The sequence below is a fragment of the Accipiter gentilis genome, chromosome 19, assembly GCF_929443795.1.
Source record: "Accipiter gentilis chromosome 19, bAccGen1.1, whole genome shotgun sequence".
Classification (NCBI taxonomy): domain Eukaryota; kingdom Metazoa; phylum Chordata; class Aves; order Accipitriformes; family Accipitridae; genus Astur; species Astur gentilis.
This window is the reverse complement of record NC_064898.1, coordinates 16,372,431-16,389,993: the sequence shown is the minus strand read 5'-3', so window position 1 is coordinate 16,389,993 and position 17,563 is coordinate 16,372,431. Positions and strand designations below refer to the sequence as shown.

The window sequence follows — 17,563 nt, the reverse complement described above, 5'->3', positions numbered from 1 at the left end:
CTGTCCTCATAAGTACGTGACTGCACTGCAATGGATCCATCAGCAACGCCTGGAGATTTCACCTCCCCCACATGTGAATTAAAACTACACTGTCGGCACACTCTTGGCAAGGAACATGAGAGCTGACAAGCAGTTACATGGAAGAAAAGCTTCTTGTCATTCTACCCTGCAACTCTACCAGCGCTCATTGAGAAGATCAAGCAGTCACTGGCACTGTAAAGCACCCTCTTCACAGTGCTGGGCAGAACGGCTTCAGCACACGCTGCTCAGTCCTGAACCGACACCTCCAAAGCTCCAAGTCTTTCAGCTACCACCCTGACAAATCTGAACAAAATTTTTCCTCTGCAATAGCCCAGAGCAGGAAAATCCATGACAAGCCCTCAAAGAAAGAAAAGATGCTGTGTGTCAGCATTCAAATTTCCTTTGAATCACAGGGAATGTCTGCTTTCCCTTGGCACGAGAGCCTTTAATCACAGCACCACCCAAAGAGGGCTTTGGATTCAGATCATGACTTTCTCTAAGGAACTGAAGCAAACAAAGAGGGCTAGAAGAGAAGCTGAAGTTGCATCCTCCCAGGACGTTTGCCATGATGCAGCGTAGCTTCTGCATTTATTCATGCTCCCTTCAGATTTGTGCCTTCTCCAGCTGGAATCAATAGCAAAAGCTAAACGTGATGTAAAGCACATTGGTATTTCCTCATATAAGATGCATTTCACTGCCTCCTGGTAAGTTGTAAGCACCCAAAAGCCTACTATCAAACCAGCCCAAACTGTTACAGATGTAACTCAAGAAGCCTTTGCAGGCTCAGGACCCGCTCTGGGAGCTGCCTGCCTGTGCACCTGCAGGAGGAACCCAGGCATGCCCCGCTAACAGCGGGTAGCATCCTGAAGCTGCTAGGGAACGTGGCTGCTGGGTGTCCACATAGGGACCAGAGCTGGCTGCCCTGACTGGTGCACAAGGTCAGTCTTCTCCAGGTAAACCAATGTTGCTAGTAGGCCCTGATTTCAGGAGAATTCACGTGTTCAGCTCCTGCCAGAGAGCAAAGTGAGGAAGGCAACGTGGCCACATCTATAGTCATAAACGAAATGTGCCCATGACTGTTCTCACTGAGACCAGCTGGCACAGTGCACCTCACATCCATACGATTAAACTCACTCATCCTCACAACAGGGCAGTTCGTTCAAACTGCCTACTGGTGATCCTTGGCTTGTATCAGCCTCTGAAGCGTGCCCAGGTTTGGGAGCAGGCAAGCTGGCCTTGCAGCCCTCCCTCTTCTCTACTCCACAAGGGCCTGACTGCCTCTTCAGGTCCCAGCTCTGATGTGGCCCAGCTACACCACCGTGGCTCAGAGTGCCAAGGACACTGCAAAGCCATGTGAAAGAGCTGTCTGAAAATCCACAGAAAGGCAAGAAATGTAAAACTGCAGGTAGAGGAAGAGGACTGTTGAGGTGGGGATCGCTGGTAGCTCAAGATTTCAAGAGGGAAAACAACATCACGAAATGGTATCGAATCCTAAGGGAAAAACTGCGAGTTCAGTAAGCAGTCATTGGGTGAGGGCCAACAGCTGGGTCATCTGTGTGCTGGTGTTGACATTGCTGGTGGAAGATGGCAACAACAACCCAACTGAAGTGAGTGCAGAAGCTGATCCTTCTCCTCTCACCGGTGCCTGCCTGGCCAGGAAAGTCTCTCTGCCTTCTCTGAGGTGGTGAGTACTAATGCTCAGCCTAGTAGCTAGTTAAATCTCAGCTACCTTTTCTGTGTGTTAGCCAGTAAATAATTGCTTCATACTCTCAATCTGCATACAACTTGCTGGAAGATTATTCTCATGCATGGCTAAAGATTCTCAAACACTCACTCAAAAGAGGGATGGTGACAGCCTGGACTGAAGCTATGCCTGGAAGTCGTGATGAAGGTGCCCCACTGCTTGGGAACACTCCTTACAACCGTATCATCTAACCATAGAGACGCAGCCTTTGTATCATCTACACACATAAACAAGACTTGGTTTCCTTCTGGGTAGTCATTCATGCCTTACTTTAATGACCCCTGCTCAGTTATCACTTGACCTACGCACGTTGTAGAAGATGGAGTTTCTTCGTTTGCAGGGAAAAACTGTTGAAGACACATCGCCATGGCACTGAAGCCACTACCTTGCAAAGCACATGTTTAAGCTTAAGCACATGAGGATCTTTCACTGACAGGAAAAAAATAATTTCCTTGCTGGAGTTACACACATAATTCATGTCTCTATAGGATCCAGTGGACCGAGTCTGAGCTTAGCCATGCAGGTACACCCTGAGCTGCAGCGGACAAGGCAGGGAGGGTCCCGAGTTACACACCAGCAGTGCCTCTCTCATACTTGGCTTGAGCCATGAGATACCAAGCGGCTGAGCACATTAGCTCAGGCGCATCCCTGCACCGACACAGGATACAGCTGCCAGAGCCAAGCTGGTCCCTCTGCCGTGTACTCAGCCCAGGTTGGGTCCACTTAGCACAAGAGAGCTACAATCTGTTTTGCAGTAGAGACATACCTAGCATAAGCAGGACCTCAGTTAAACCGTGGGACATTTAACAGTTCAATTCTCATTTTACTCCCCTACATTACACCCAACACTCCTCTGTAGGATGCTGTTCTCATGCTCTACCTTTCCCACTCTGCTTGTATACTAATGCTGGGCACTTCTTTTATCCTCAAAACAGGTCAGGTCTTCTTCTGAATTATTAATTTCTACATGTTTTCTCTGAAAGCAGCAACCACAGCCCTATACTGTGGCCGCCTGGTACGTATGACCAGAGCACAGGATTAGACGAGCACGACTTCTGTAGGGAAACACCACACATTTCCAACTTCACAACCCCTTGTAATATTTTCCAAATGCTCCCCACCTTGTTATGGAAAATGAAAGCTTTAAGTTACTCCAAAGGCATCTCAAGGCCTTTTGGTTTCAACTGAGTCTTATTCACTTTGCAATTCTGTTTTATACTCTGCCAGCCCGCGTGTAATAAAAATCAGGGAGCAATTTCAGTTTTAAATTTCATTTGCCACATGTGATTCCATTTACCAACTAAATCCCAAACCTCTCTGAGTTCCTTTTGTTCTCTACAGGTTGTTTATTACTCCCCATAGTTTTACACAATCACAGATTTTTAGAAGTTACATATTTCCATCTTTCCCAAGAATGCTAACAGAGAAGTCAGGGGTTTACTGAATATCTTTCCTAATTGCTACAATCTCTGTCATATCAACACACCTATATTAATCTGAAAAAAAATTACAGTAAATAAATCACATGACATGCAAACTTGCCACGTCTACCAGTGTAGACACAGATCCTACCAAGGATCCTATTCTAGAAGTCTTTTATGGATGCCTGGTAGTTGGCTTCTACTTTCATTCCGCTCCCCTCTCTCTGTGTCCCTGCTTCCACAGGGAAATGACTGACCTGGCCTAAGATAGACCAAGTTAATGCCTGGCCATACTGCTGCAAGTTAATGCCTGGCCATACTGCTGGGCTGCTTATGCCCTAGGCCAGCTCTTCACTAACAGTTTTTAACCCCATTCCAAAAGGTCCTGCAGACAGTGCGTATGTCCCGCTTTTCTATTTTTGATCACAATTCATACAGTCAGAGACAGGTAATCCCATTATCTGATTTGATGATGCCCGTTTTGTTTCACTGTTAACGAATCCCTGCTGCCATTTCAGGACATAATCCTGATTTACTGTAGTATTTGTTACTGCTTTAACAGAACCTGGCTGGATTAAGAAAAAAGGCTAAGACATTCACAGAGATAAATTGAACATCCATAGTTATAAATGCTGAAATTAAATAAACAGACTGAAATACCTAAACGTTTTGGAGAGGACATAAAGCTTCATGCTGCAGGACCTAAATCAATCTCATGAAAGGGATGAAATTCTCCTCCTGGCCAGATCACAACATAAACATCTACTGCAGTATGGTTTGCCTCGTCTTCAGCAGCTGGTGTTGGTCACTTTTGGAGATAAGCTACTGGAACAGATGGATTGCATGATCTGGAATGGGAATGAGTGTGGCTCATCATGGGTAAAATTCAGATAGGCCATGGCTGCAAAAAATCCAGGTTTGGATTAATATTTGCAGTTACCAATGTAAGCAAATGACCAGGGGCTTCCACATATGGACATTAGTTTGATTTCTTGACATAAAAGCAGTCAGGCTAAGTTTTTCCTGTCAACTCAAAAATGATAGAAAAACAGGTCATAGCAAAAGAAGTACACGTTGCAGCAATGTCTCGACTGTGATATGCTTTACACACCACAGTGCTACCTCGTGTGACCAGAAACAAAGATACCATGGCCCAGAGTCTCATTTTCTTTACAGAAAGGCCATGAAAAGCTGCAAATCACATGCATGTAGATACAGGTATCCTTTCACCACGTAACCAAGCTCCTGCCAAATTTAAGGTACAGCCAATCACAATATAAAAACTAATATGGACAGAGAAGCCTGTATTCTAAAACCAGACATGCAAGGATTAAGAAATTGGAATAGTCTACCTCCAAATTCTCAAGGCTCTCCCTTCCTTCTCTCCAGGTATTGTAAGAATGTCTTTTGTACTTCATCTGTTTTAACTGAAACTTGGCTAAGTGAATGCTGTGCTTTTCAATGGAGATTATTTTGATAGCACAGGTATTCTTTAGCCTTTACTCCAAAGTTCTCAGCCCTATCAAGAAGCATCTTGCCCATACAGCTTGGGCTGCAGACCCTTCTTTATAAACAGGTCTTTCCTTAAAATAACTACCAAGAAAGAGGTAAATTCTAAAGGAAGAAATAATCGCTGCATTATCTGGTCTTATGAATCAAAGTCGACCTTAGATACAATGTGTGTCATTGATTACAAATGATCAGAGTTTGTCTCTACTATGATTTTAGATTGTGGTCTCTCATTGCAAAACATACCCTTTTTTGCAATGAAGACAGCGGAGGTAAGATACATCTCACTTTTAATTAGCAGCCTCGAAGCCAGCAATCTATCTTAGGCAGCTATTTTAGGAGGGAACAAATCACCCCCAACAGTGAAGCGCTCTCTCCCCATCTGTTAATGACAGGCCTAGATAACCAATTTAGAAGGCATGCCCAGCTTTTAGAAGACTAAAACTAGAAAAATTAATCCTTTCCTTATGTTTTAGATGCCAGGAATCAGATGAACAACTAGGCTAGGACGTAGGTCAGGTTTTGTTGCGTTTTATGGGAAAGACCCAAATAAATCTTTAAATTTCCTGACTTAAAATTTCTTAATTTTACAAAGGAAAATTGGTTTTATTCTGGCAGATCTGGATGAGACAGAATTTTACTGTGTCCAGGGCAAATGTGTCACTGAATTGTGCTGTTTCCTCTACTTGAGGATTTTATGACAAGAGTGATTTCATCACAAAAACCAAAATTCTCCCATCTTTTCCCCCAGGCAGGAATACTCAAGTTTTACCACAGCATTCCTAATTGACAGCCTGCCACTTCACGATCATTAATACCTTTGGCCAGTCTACTCTGGACACACTACAACTGTCTGTTCTAAGCTATGGTTAATCACAACACTCTCTAGGCTGATCCCTGTGCTGACCGATTCCCCAAGAAAATGAAGGCGTTCTACATTTAATTTTTCTTCCTTCCAAGTTCCTGTCTGAGACAGGAAAAACCGGGAAGAATTAAAACTGATACAAGCGAGAGCTGAGGTGTGAAACTCAATAACAGGACACCTGTACTTGCAAAACGCATTCTCCGTTCCTCACTGCCAGCAGTGGCTGATGACTAAGCCAGAGCAAACGTTTTTTCCACCAAAGCCTAAAGTCAGCTGTCTGCAGCCTGAGTAATCTCCATCAGTGGATGCTACTATCTCTAAAGCTGTACTGCTGTCATCAGTCACTGCAGTGTGCAGAACAATGTCCTAACCCAGCCTGCACCACATTTGTCAGCAGGATCATTCTCCGCTCCATGCGACCTGTAATTATATTACTGCACAGAGCCTCACTTCTGAAGAGTAGAGATGAGGAAAGACATGGCACAATACCCACCTGTCTTCTGTACTCCCAAGTGGGGTCATACACCTTCCATCCATTTTCTGGGAAAACCTCTTTGTACTCAAATGCAAAAAGTGGCTGAAAGAAAGAAAATTTACCATTAAGAGCCCACTCAGAGCCCACTTCCAGGATGTTTGAGATCTCAAATAGTAACTTATGACTGGTCCTTCTTTTTTCCCACTGGACTACTTTTCTTTTAGGGCTTTGTGAAAAAGATCAACATGCTTGCTGTAGCAGATAATTAGTACAACAACGTACTTTCCTCTATACCCCTGATCTTGCTTGTCTATTACCTAGTACTTCACAGACAAAAGGAGTTTATTATTAAAGACAGAAAGAAAAGACTATTTGAGCGAGAACGCTCTTACATATTTAGAACTAAATCCTTGCAACCAGTATTTGAAGCAACAATTGCAGTGTCATAACACGACAGAGCAGACAAACTGCATTCCAGATTTGGGGCAGTGCAGTCACCATTAGCTGTTAGGAGGATGTATCAGTAAGTCATTCTCCATGCATGAAGGAATCCAGCCCCACAGTAGTAGACCTTTCCTGTTTTCTATACAATCTAAACTCCTACAGAATGAATTTTAAAACAGATTTAAAACCCAGCATTTCTCCTTCTTCAGCAAAATGCACCCCATGTGAACACTGTACCAAGTAGATGGGACTGAACAAAACAGCTTACTGCCATTCTGCGTCTTTTGGTAAAAACTGAAAAGAAAATACTTACCAGATTATTTGAAACTGGGAAAGCATATTTCATTAGGTTCTCAAATATGGATCGTCTAGTTCTCCCTTCAGGCTTATGAGCAAATCGCAAATTTCGAATATCCTAGGAAAAAAAGAGGGAAATCAAATTGCAGATTTTTGAACCACTTCAAAATCCAAAGAAAATCCAAAAGCCAGCTTTCAAAATAGAGTCACATCATGATGCTCTTTCTAGTACTGATTTAATATCGTACTTTGAACACTGTATTGTAACTCTGGGCTTGGTTCAGCGGTCATCTGCAGCCTCCAACAAAGCCTGCCACAACTGCAGAGGAGCAGAGGGAGGGCACAGGTGCACCTGATCGCAGCATCTTGCCTTCACGTGAAGCTCTCTACCTGCTGAAAGTCTAGGGGAGGGACAAGCTGACTGACAGGACTTTGTGAGACAGACCTCCTACCTCTTACTGGACTCTCACGCTGAGCTGTGCCAGAAGACAGCTGGGAGGGACTGCCCCACAAAGGACCTCCAGAGAGCTCCTGCACGTAGGGAGCCCAAGTCCAGCCAGTGTGGTGCAAAGCAACCAATGCCACCTCCCTTTAAAGCTTCCATCTCTCAGTGCACTCAAGAGGATGTCTTGAAACTGAGAACTCCTCCACTTTGCACAGCAGCACAGTTTCCACAAAGAGTGGTAACCCAGGACCTCCCTTCTGTACTCATCTACCAAATCAAATCTGGAAACTAAATAAAGCGTCTCTAAGATGCCAAGATTTTCCAGCCAAGCCTACAACTCAGACACTTGTAGTAAACAGTTTAAAAGCCACAAGCAGGAAATGAGCTATCAAGTTCAAGCGTATGAAGATGTTACAGCAAGTCAGAGACTGAGATAAACAGCTAAAGACTTAGCTTTCTCACAAAACTGGGATTAGGTAATTGGTCTCAGACAGAACACATTTCAGGATGCAGAAGCCGTATCTGTACAACTCTGTTATTGCGCTAAACTGCTCTGCATATCCCGGGCCAAGCAGGCTGGCCCAAGTTGTATAGGGCCAAGATACTCATCGTATAGTTTGTGGCTGGGCTTCCCACCCAGGGAAACAATATAATTCACTCCAAACCTGACCGTGTGTGCAAATTTGCATATAGGCAAAATGGCTGAGGACTAGGAATCCAGATCAAAACAGGGAAAAATTAGCTTGCCAGTACAAGCATCCCTACGATAGCCAGGGAGGGTCATGACTGCAATAGGACGAGGGAGCAGCTGGGTGATTTGGTATAGCTTACATCAACTGCTCTTGACTCAGCATGCCCACAGCTTGAGAATGTGCTTAGCTTCCTGGTGCCTCAAAACCACAGCAGTGACCAGAGCAGTTTAGGACTCCTTTTCATTCCTCCATCTGGCCTTATCCAGCAAGTGGCATTCTTGAGGGGGCTCTGACAAGAGCTCCAAGCAGCCCAAGACCTAAAAGGTTCAGAATCCAGCTCTCCCCACACGGCCACTGAGGGAAGCGGAGGGGCCATGCCCTGGGGAGCAGCAGAAGTGTAGATTTAGGACTGGAGATGGTGGCTCTATCTACTCTGTGGGTCTATAGTAAGTAGCCACACGAGGAGGTGAACTGTTAATTTTTATTGAAGTTTAGATTTTCAGTGATTCCAAGGGCTCTTGAGAGGTACGTCTGAAATATGTACTGCCTGGAAAGAAATGGAAGAACAGCCTGGAAGATGGAAGGCTATTTGCCAGTCCCTCACCACAAAGCACACCAGCAGGTGGACATAAGGTAATGATTTAGGGAGAAACGTGCCCCTTTCTTGCTCTTGAAATGCAAGTGAGTGAAAAGCATCCTGTATTTCACAATAACTGGAGTCCAGCTGGAATAGCCTGGTGGGCAACCCTGAGAACTGCATTAGTGGGATGCAGGCCTAGGTTTGAAGAAAAGACATTACCTAGCACAAAGCCTGAATAAAGGTTTGGATCTCATCTTGAATGAGTGGAGCTGGAGAATCCTGAAAATTACTTTTTTTTTTGAAGTGTGTGAAGTCAGACTGACTGAAATGTTTTGCAGAACTTCCTACAATACTACAATGAAAACCTTTTAAAATATATGTTCCCCTTCCCCTATTATAAAACAGATAAAAGTTTACCTTGCATACAATCTCCAGCCCATATGAATTCTCACCGCGACTGGAAGCACCTCCAATTTTCTCCACTCTGTTGATTACACCTAAAGATGCATCTAGGACAAAAGGAGGGTCCTGTAGACAGTTCAAATTTGTGAGTTTAAAAAGGGGAGGGGGAAAAATCCCCAGCTCCTGCTCCCTTATGCCTATATTCCCAAACATATAGCTATGATTCACACAGAATTTCTCTCAAAGCACACCTAGGTCTAAAGATTGAATAGCCAACAAAAGCAGATGGTTTCAAAAGCTTACCCGTTCCATGCTTTTAAAATACAGTCTATAATTGGTAACAGTAAGGGTTCCTCTGATTGCTCCAGTGAAGGGGCAGATGTAAGTAACATCCTTAGCTTAAAAAAAAAAGAAAAAAAAAAAGGTTTTAATTTATGAGAGTAAAATTATGACAGCAACAATATTTGGGGGCTCTACTTTTCAGATCATGAAATGAAAACAAGCTTAATCTGGGTTCTAGCCTAGAACTAACATGAAAGTTTCAGTTCTGTGGAGAAGGCAAGCATTTGGGTATAAATTGAACTCCAGGCAAGTACCATCACCTAGAATTCTACATTTGCACAGAACTGCCACCCCTGTAAAAAAGCTAGTGTTTGGCTGCAAACTGTTTACTCTTACTGAGCAATGCATTGCCAGTAGCTGAGAACACCATGCACGAAAAGAGGAGACGATTCCTGCCTGGATGCATATGTTTGAAGCTGACAACAATCTGCATAAAAGCTAAGAATCATCTGCAAGCTGGTTTGTGCCACCAAGGACAGGAGAAGGCAGTTCTCCTGCATGTGGTTTCTAGGATGCTTGGGTCCTTCTGCACACCCTTGCACGCAGAGTGAGCCCTGGGATGAAGACCTTCATGCTAAAAGCCAGCAGAACTACAGCGATTTCCAGCAGCTACGAATCTGTATAGCACCCAACTGCTGGTGATTTTAAGTCTGAAGTCAGCGATCAAGTTACTCTGCAACAATTCAATTATTTTTGAGCCTGAGTGATGGTGACTCAAAACAGTCCCCTTCTTAAAAGGCCTCAAACGTTTCTCGCTTGTTCCAGCAAAAGGCAAGAGGTGCTGCTGGTTTTCCACAGCAAACACCTCCCCTAACTGCCCTTCTGTTTTACATCAATTAAAAACGCCAACATTTAAGTCATTCCCTCCCCCCCTCACCACCCAGCAGTGACCCATCACGTCTTCTGCCACTGAAGCAGTTGGCCGGCTGTGCCGTGGCAACGGTTTACGCTACCACCGACAAGTAATGACACCCCTCAAACACACAGAGATCCTTTCAGAAGGAGACCCACTGCCCAGAGCTGCCAGATCTATGAAAGAACTCCCTGGAGCATCTTAACAACCTCAGGCCTCCAAACCCTACAGGATCCATTTTGCAAGGGCTGTGTGAAGTCAGGAGGACAGCTTGCCTCCCATCCAGGTGACAGCCACCACGTACATGAGGTATGAGGCTACTGGGGTGTTAAGATGGGGACCTGAATTTCTTCTACCTTTATCCCGTGAGATTTAGACTGGAGGGATGGAGGGAGGAAGAGATACTGCCTTACTCCAGGCCACTGGCAACTCATGTAACTAAACCTCTGTCATGTCAGCTCTGCTTCTGCACAGTCTTCACTGACTCTTGAGATATGGATATGGAGAAGGATCCTTAAAATATCAGAAGTGACTAATTTAGAGCAAAATACGTAGCACAGACTTTTTGGTTAAAAATAAAGTCATACGTATACACATACATGTTAGCATTTTCATTATTTATTTATTTATTTTAATTTACATGTGTTTGTTTGAAGGGCAATTAAACACAAAATGCTTCTAGCCAGTTCTAAGTAAACACAAAATGCTTCTAGCCAGTTCTAATTAAACCAAGTGTTTCATTATTGGCCAATTCTTAATCACTTCTTCTCAAAGACTAGTTTGACAGAGGTTTGAAAACAGACTCGTGAAGCATAATAAGGGTGAGGGCAGACTGCCTGGATTTTCCACTAGAGTTCCATTATCCAAAATGTAATTTCAAAACCTTTGAAAAAAATAATTAAAAAAAAATCTAGTAATAACAGAAGTGTGCATTTACATCTGAAAAGGAACAGGATTTCTGGGTAAAGAGGAAAAGTGCTAGAAAAATGTTTTCCAGGTAAGGAATCCCAGGCATGATCTCAAACACTGGCCTTGCCAGCTTGTAAGCCACATCACCTTTTACATTTGCATTTTATTAGCTTGGTTTCCTACAGAAACAATTTTACTTAATTACACTGCACATGTGCACATGTACACATATACCTACACACATGGCTTGTCTGACCTTAACCCTATCAAGGTTGTATGATTTCAGCAGTCTCTATCTGATAAGTAGGGACCTCCAAGGCATTAAAATGCTAGACTGTTTGTGAGAACGGATGCCAGGTATAATAGAGAGGCAGTACTAGTGCTACTACCAAGGGAAAGTCTAATAAGCTCAGCCTTCACTAGATATAAGAGAATCCATATGGGGGAAAGGTACTGGAAACCAGGATTTACTAATTCCCCTGCTTATGGAATTCCTGTCTTATACATGGCCAATCTTACCCTAGATTATTGGGTTGGCTGAAATAATTTTTCTTCCCTTCCCTGTAAAATGCAAAGAGAATTACATTTGCCTTTCTTGACACTTTTAACAGGAAATAATTATTGCTGATGAATAATAAAGGTTTCCTTTTTGCTGCCTTTAAGTTCTTTCTGGACCAGGCAGCTGCTGTCTGGGCTACTCCAAAAGCCATCCAGTCTTACAGACTTAACATGGCTCATCACATCATTTGTCAACAGATAAAACACTGCTAACTCTGATCCCTTAAACCATTCCCCAGGAACCCTTCAAAATATAGTCTTGCTGTAAGAGCTAACTGTGCCTGTGGAGTGAGTTAGATGTCAGTCTGCAGTGCATGGTCGGAGTACGAGTTCAGAGTCCTTAGGAAAGGAGTAGAGAAAAGGACTGAGCATTGAGGTGGGGGTTTGGTTTGGTTTTGTTGAGTGTGGTTTTTTGGTCAGGTATTTTCAGTTTTGGTTTGGGGGAGGTTATTTTTAGGACTGCAGTTGCACTCTTCAATATCATTTTAAGAAGGCGGCAACATGCTAAAACTAGTGAATGCAAAATCTTTCACAGAAAATTAATCAAGAGGCTTACTCAAACTTTCAGACTGGAGTGCATCAGCAAACCTGATGCATGTCAGAATGTCTGGATGAAAAAAAAAAGAAAAAAGCCCCATCCCCCTATCACAACAAGTTCTCTGCAACAGCACTGTATCCTCTGCTGCAGTCTGCAATAGAGATTCAACACACACAATTGTGCTGTGTCAGCCTAAGAAGCACAACTTGAAATGGTCGATCCATGTGCTCTCAGGAGGCAGCAAATGCAAAGCTGTACAACCCAGCTCATCACTCATGCTCAGATACATTGAATTGCCCTGTATTTTCTACATGCTACTAGGAAACATATAGTTACCTTGGCTCACGTGATGTGCAATAACTCGATTAATGAAACAACCTGACCATGGTTCTCAAAATGGAAGCAATTTGCTGCTGTTGGTCAATGACCGCCAAGATATTTTGCTCTAAGGATACTCTATTTGGTCAGCAAACAATAAGGAATTTTCACATACCCATGTCTTTAATCGTTTCTCCTGGTAGCAAAGGTGGCTCTTCCATTTCAGCTAATTTATTAGCCTCCCTCAGGACCTAGGCAAAAGACAGAGGGAGAAAAAGAAATTCATTATGTTTTCATAAACCGAGAAGCTTACACTTACCTGCAACGGATCAATAATATCAAGGACAACAAATATTCAAAGATCTTGAGGTACTGCCTAGTGTCTCAGCCTCTGAAAGGTCAACACAAAGCATGTGAAAGACCTCCATGCAGTCCTTGAGCATACCACTGGGTCTCACACAAGTGTTTAAGCAAGGATGTCTGCGAGGGAGAAGCTACTCGAAGCAGGCTCTGTGCTTTGGCAGCACACTTCCCAGGTGGCTGCCTTCCATGCTCCAACCTTCTCCTCCCCAACCGATCAACACGAGTCAAACTCTCTGTTCACAGAGTTACACACTGAACCAAAGGGATTGGTTCCTTTCCCAGTTGAAGTGATCAACTGTTACCATGACGCTATAAAGTACAGCAATTTCTAGTTTACACTGAGGAAAGTTAAAAGGGACACCTTGTCACACCACTGTCTTCAATGAGGGTCCAACAACTGCAAAGATCCTGATTTGGTTCAGTAGTAGTGACTTGTTACAAAGGTTGTATTTTGATAGGCATGTAGAGGAGGTACAGTTTTGATTTTTTGGGGGCTGCCAGAGGACCCCTCCTCCGCTTTCTCTTGGGATAAACTTATACCACAGGGCATTACTTTTCACAGATTTGACTGCATTTACACAGCTGCTATCATGGGCAGATGGGACATTTTAGGAAAGCATGGGTGTAACTATGAAAGCACAACCTGAAGTCTAAACCTATGGTAAGAACTAAGGGAAAAGGGCATATGTAAGTGACTGAGATTAAGGCTAAGTCTATATGGCAAAACACAGATGGATTTAATCATATTGCCCATGCCTCAAACCGGCCAAATGACCACAACCACAGCAGCACACCAGTTGCTTGACCTAATAACACAGACAGAGAGCAGGTTAGTTAGTCCAGACCCTGCCTCATGCTGTAGCAACCCCAGGACTTTGGGTTGAAAGTTGGCGTGCATCCCACCTGGTAGAGACAGGCAGAGAGAGCTCAGGTCTGCTCACAACTGAATGGGCAGACTCACCCAAAATGCTTTCTTTATCTTAATGCAAGGAAAAAGAATTGGTTTAATTTGATATCAGGAAATCCCTGCAAAGAAAATTCAAAGACATGGCTTAAAGTGGCACTCTAGAACCTGACACGTCTGTGGCCAACTTTCATGTAAGATCAAGCCAGAGGGAGAGCCTCAGGGAAGAAAAATTCTCTAAACTATGCAAAAAAATGAAAACAAAACCCAAAGAAACCCCATGCCACAACAAAAGCACGTTCCAGCATTTTCACACAACAGATTGATGTATAGATGAAAAGATTAACAAGATCAAAGCCTTCTTGAGAACAAGATGTACATTTTAAAAAATGCATTCAAAAGACTCTTAAAAAAAAAAAATAGTAAAAGCAAGCACAGTCCTGGCCTCCTAGCAGGAAACTCGCAACTGCACCCGCTTAGGCCAGCTCTTACCAGGGAAGCTGCCAGAGCAGCCAGACTGGGGGTCTACAGGATGGGTAAAGGGAGGTCACCACTGACAGAGCTCGCACTGGGAGCACTGAACTTGCAAGAAAGCTTCTCCTCTGCCATGTCAGCAATACCAGTAAAACCAAGGTTTTGCTGGTATAACTAGCAGAAGTCTATGCTGGCGACTTCTTGTCAGCACAGCTGTGTTGGCCAAAGATCACACATCCCATCAAAGCCCTGACTGACGGCCTCCCAAAAGCCTGTGATATAGATCCACTCTCAACTCCTGTGTGTCGATTTTTGCACTTAACAGCCTTGAAATCAGCAGGGCAACATCTGGATTATGCCAAATGAGACAGAGGCTTCTGGCTAATTAGTCCCTAAGTGGTGGTCATCTTTGTGGCCTTTTATCTTGGGAGGACATTAGTAAAAATACACTCTGTGTTCAGGACACGATCACAACTGGTTTGAGAAGGTCCATACCCCAAACGGGCAGCAGCTGCTACCAGGATCACTTCGGTCAACAGTTGGACTTGCTGCTCTCCTGCAGATGTCAGCGGGAGCACGTCCAGCAGTAAACATTTGGAGGACTGGGCTATATCTTAAGCCAAAACAAATATGAGGTAAGATACATAGAAAGCATTTGGTATGACAAACTGCTGCCACGATCACTAGGTGGGCAGTGTTCAGGGGGGTTTTAAACACTGTACTGCAGGTGGGGGAGAGAAGGAGGGAAGAGGCAAGCTTCTGAAAGACAAAGACCTCCATGTCAACACCATTCTGTAAAGAAAAGGTTGAAAGCTTTTTCAGTTTAAAAATTGGCTCTTCTAAGTCTAATAAAATCCATCTGCTCACTCACACTCTCTGAAATGTGGAGTCCCCAGGGTCAGAGGGAAGGGTTAGCAATCCAAACCTGCGCTCACTTCAACACAGGGCAGTGGACAGATGGCCTCCTGGAAGCACAGCACTTCACAGTTGACAGCTTCTGCCCCCCTTGCCTTCCCCCCTCCTTTTTTTTTTTTTAATTATTATTTCTTTTTCTTTTTTTTTGTACACATTTGAGGACTAAACTCATTTTCACCATCCCTTAACTGACCGTAGCCAAATGACCTACCTCAGGTAACACAGCACCAGCTGCCTATGTGATAATTTCAAAGTCAACACAAGCACATCACCTATGGATAACAGTTATCTTTCCCAAGACGCTGAGACAGACATGGTCAGAAAGCCCAGGACAAACACTTCTCTGGTGTGCTGGTCTTTGCAGCATCTGCCCAGCTCCAGACCTTGAATAAGCCTCCTGGCTGGAACGTGAACACTTGAAACCCGCCCTGGCAGAAACCGAGAAATGAACAGTAGGCGTTTTCCTGAAATCCACCTCCATCAACGGCTCCTTAAAATTGATTTGGGGAAATGCAATCTGTGTGCAGCTGACAATGCAGGCAGCAGGCACAGGAGAAGACATCTGGGGCAGCGCTAAAGGACAGGGGGTGGCAGAAGGGAGGAAAAGTGGGTGGGTAAGAAAGAGGAGTTCTAGAAACAGATCAAGGGGGAAGAATGGGATGGGTCAATGCACATGGAGCTCTGGGAGGACGCTAACACCATAGATGGACCCTCTGCCCCTTATATGACTAAGAAGATGACATGAAAAGCCCTTCCATCTTACTGCCATTCTCCCCTTCCCTCCCAAAATCCAAAAAAGGTTCATTAAACTGTGAGAAAAATCTTTTTTTGTCTATTAGCCTATTTCAAGACTCTAAAAATAACACTGCTGGGCCCAGATTTAGCCCTCTGCAAATCTTGCAAAATCAAAGAGCGAGCTCCAGTGAGGCAAGGAAGCAGGTAGGGGAGCCAGGGACATGACTGCGGCAGCCCAGGTGCAGGAGAGTGACAGCTGGCTATGGATGCTTTAACACTGTTGAGGCAGGTACCATATACATCTGTAAATTAAATGTTCCGCCTCTGCGTGCCTCAGGTTTTAAAACTGTTTGCTGGGAACAAAAACAAAGAGTGCTTAAAAATCTGCAATGAAGGTCACAGCCAGAGCTGGGCAGAATCAGCGTTACTTAGGTATAGGACCACCCTGAAGTAGAGCCACACACTGGCCATATCTGTCACAACCATCACTGAGACCTGGACTTGTGCAAAGCATTTGACGCTGTCCCGCACAATATCCTTGTCTCTAAACTGGAGAGACATGGATTTGATGGATGGACCACTCGGTGGATAAGGAATTGGCTGGATGGTCACACTCAAAGAGTTGTGATCAACAGCTCAATGTCTGAGTGGAGACCTGTGATGAGTGGTGTTCCTCAGGGGTCAGTAGAGGGACTGACACTGCTTAACATCTTTGTCAGAGACATGGACAGTGGGATTGACTGCATCCTCAGCAAGTTTGCCGATGACACCAAGCTGTGTGGTGTGGTCAACACACTGGAGGGAAGGGATGCCATCCAGAGGGACGTTGACAGGCTTGAGAGGTGGGCCCATGCGAACCTCATGAAGCTCAACAAGGCCAAGTGCAAGGTCCTGTACGTGGGTCGGGGCAATCCCAAGCACAAATACAGGCTGGGCGATGAGTGGATTAAGAGCAGCCCTGCAGAAAAGGACTGGGGGTTGTTGGCTGATGAGAAACTCAATATGACCCAGCAATGTATGCCTGCAGCCCAGAAAGCCAACCATATCCTGGGCTGCATCAAAAGAAGCATGGCCAGCATGTGGAGGGAGGTGATTCTACACCTCTACTCTGCTCTCGTGAGACCCCATGCAGAGTACTGTGTTCAGCTCTGGGGCCCCCAACATAAGAAGGACATGGACCTGTTGGAGCAAGTCCAGAGGAGGGCCATGAAGATGATGAGGGGCTGGAGCACCTCTCCTTGTGAACACAGGCTGAGACAGTTGGGGTTGTTCAGCCTGGAGAAGAGAAGGCTCCAGGGAGACCTTATAGCAGCCTTCCAGTACCTAAAGGGTGCCCAAAAGAAGGCCAGAGAGGGACCTTTTACAAGGCCATGTAGTGATAGGACATGGGGTAATGGCTTTAACCTGAAGGAGGGTAGATTTAGATTAGATGTGAGGAAGAAGTTCTTCACTGTGAGGGCGGTGAGGCACTGGCACAGGTCGCCCAGAGAGGCTGTGGCTGCCCCATCCCTGGCAGTGTTCAGGGCCAGGTTGGATGGGGCTTGGAGCAACCTGGTCTAGTGGAAGGTGTCCCTGCCCATGGCAGGGGGGTTGGAACTGGATGATCTTTAAAGGTCCCTTCTAGCCCAAACCATTTTATGATTCTATGAAGGTGGTTTCTGCAAGAAACAGATACAACCACCGAAAATCAGTAGACTACTTTGCCTTGCCTCTAAGCCAGACAAGGTCTTCGTTATCTTTTCCCCACATAAATGTTATG

General features: G+C 44.6%; 2 protein-coding genes across 6 annotated transcripts in view; both read right to left on the bottom strand.

Moving 5' to 3' along the window:
- The window catches only part of CCDC82 (coiled-coil domain containing 82), a 426,644-nt gene that overhangs the window by 114,324 nt on the left and 294,757 nt on the right, over positions 1-17,563 (bottom strand). The window lies entirely within an intron of this gene.
- The window catches only part of MTMR2 (myotubularin related protein 2), a 67,328-nt gene that overhangs the window by 16,045 nt on the left and 33,720 nt on the right, over positions 1-17,563 (bottom strand). For all 5 annotated transcript variants that reach the window (XM_049823525.1, XM_049823521.1, XM_049823523.1 and 2 more), the window contains 5 exons: positions 12,589-12,664; positions 9,199-9,293; positions 8,911-9,021; positions 6,793-6,894; positions 6,054-6,137 (listed from right to left, as the gene is read on the bottom strand). In XM_049823525.1, coding sequence (XP_049679482.1) covers positions 6,054-6,137; positions 6,793-6,894; positions 8,911-9,021; positions 9,199-9,293; positions 12,589-12,634 — 438 coding nt within the window. In that variant the 5' untranslated portion in view covers positions 12,635-12,664. The remainder of the gene's footprint in view (positions 1-6,053; positions 6,138-6,792; positions 6,895-8,910; positions 9,022-9,198; positions 9,294-12,588; positions 12,665-17,563) is intronic.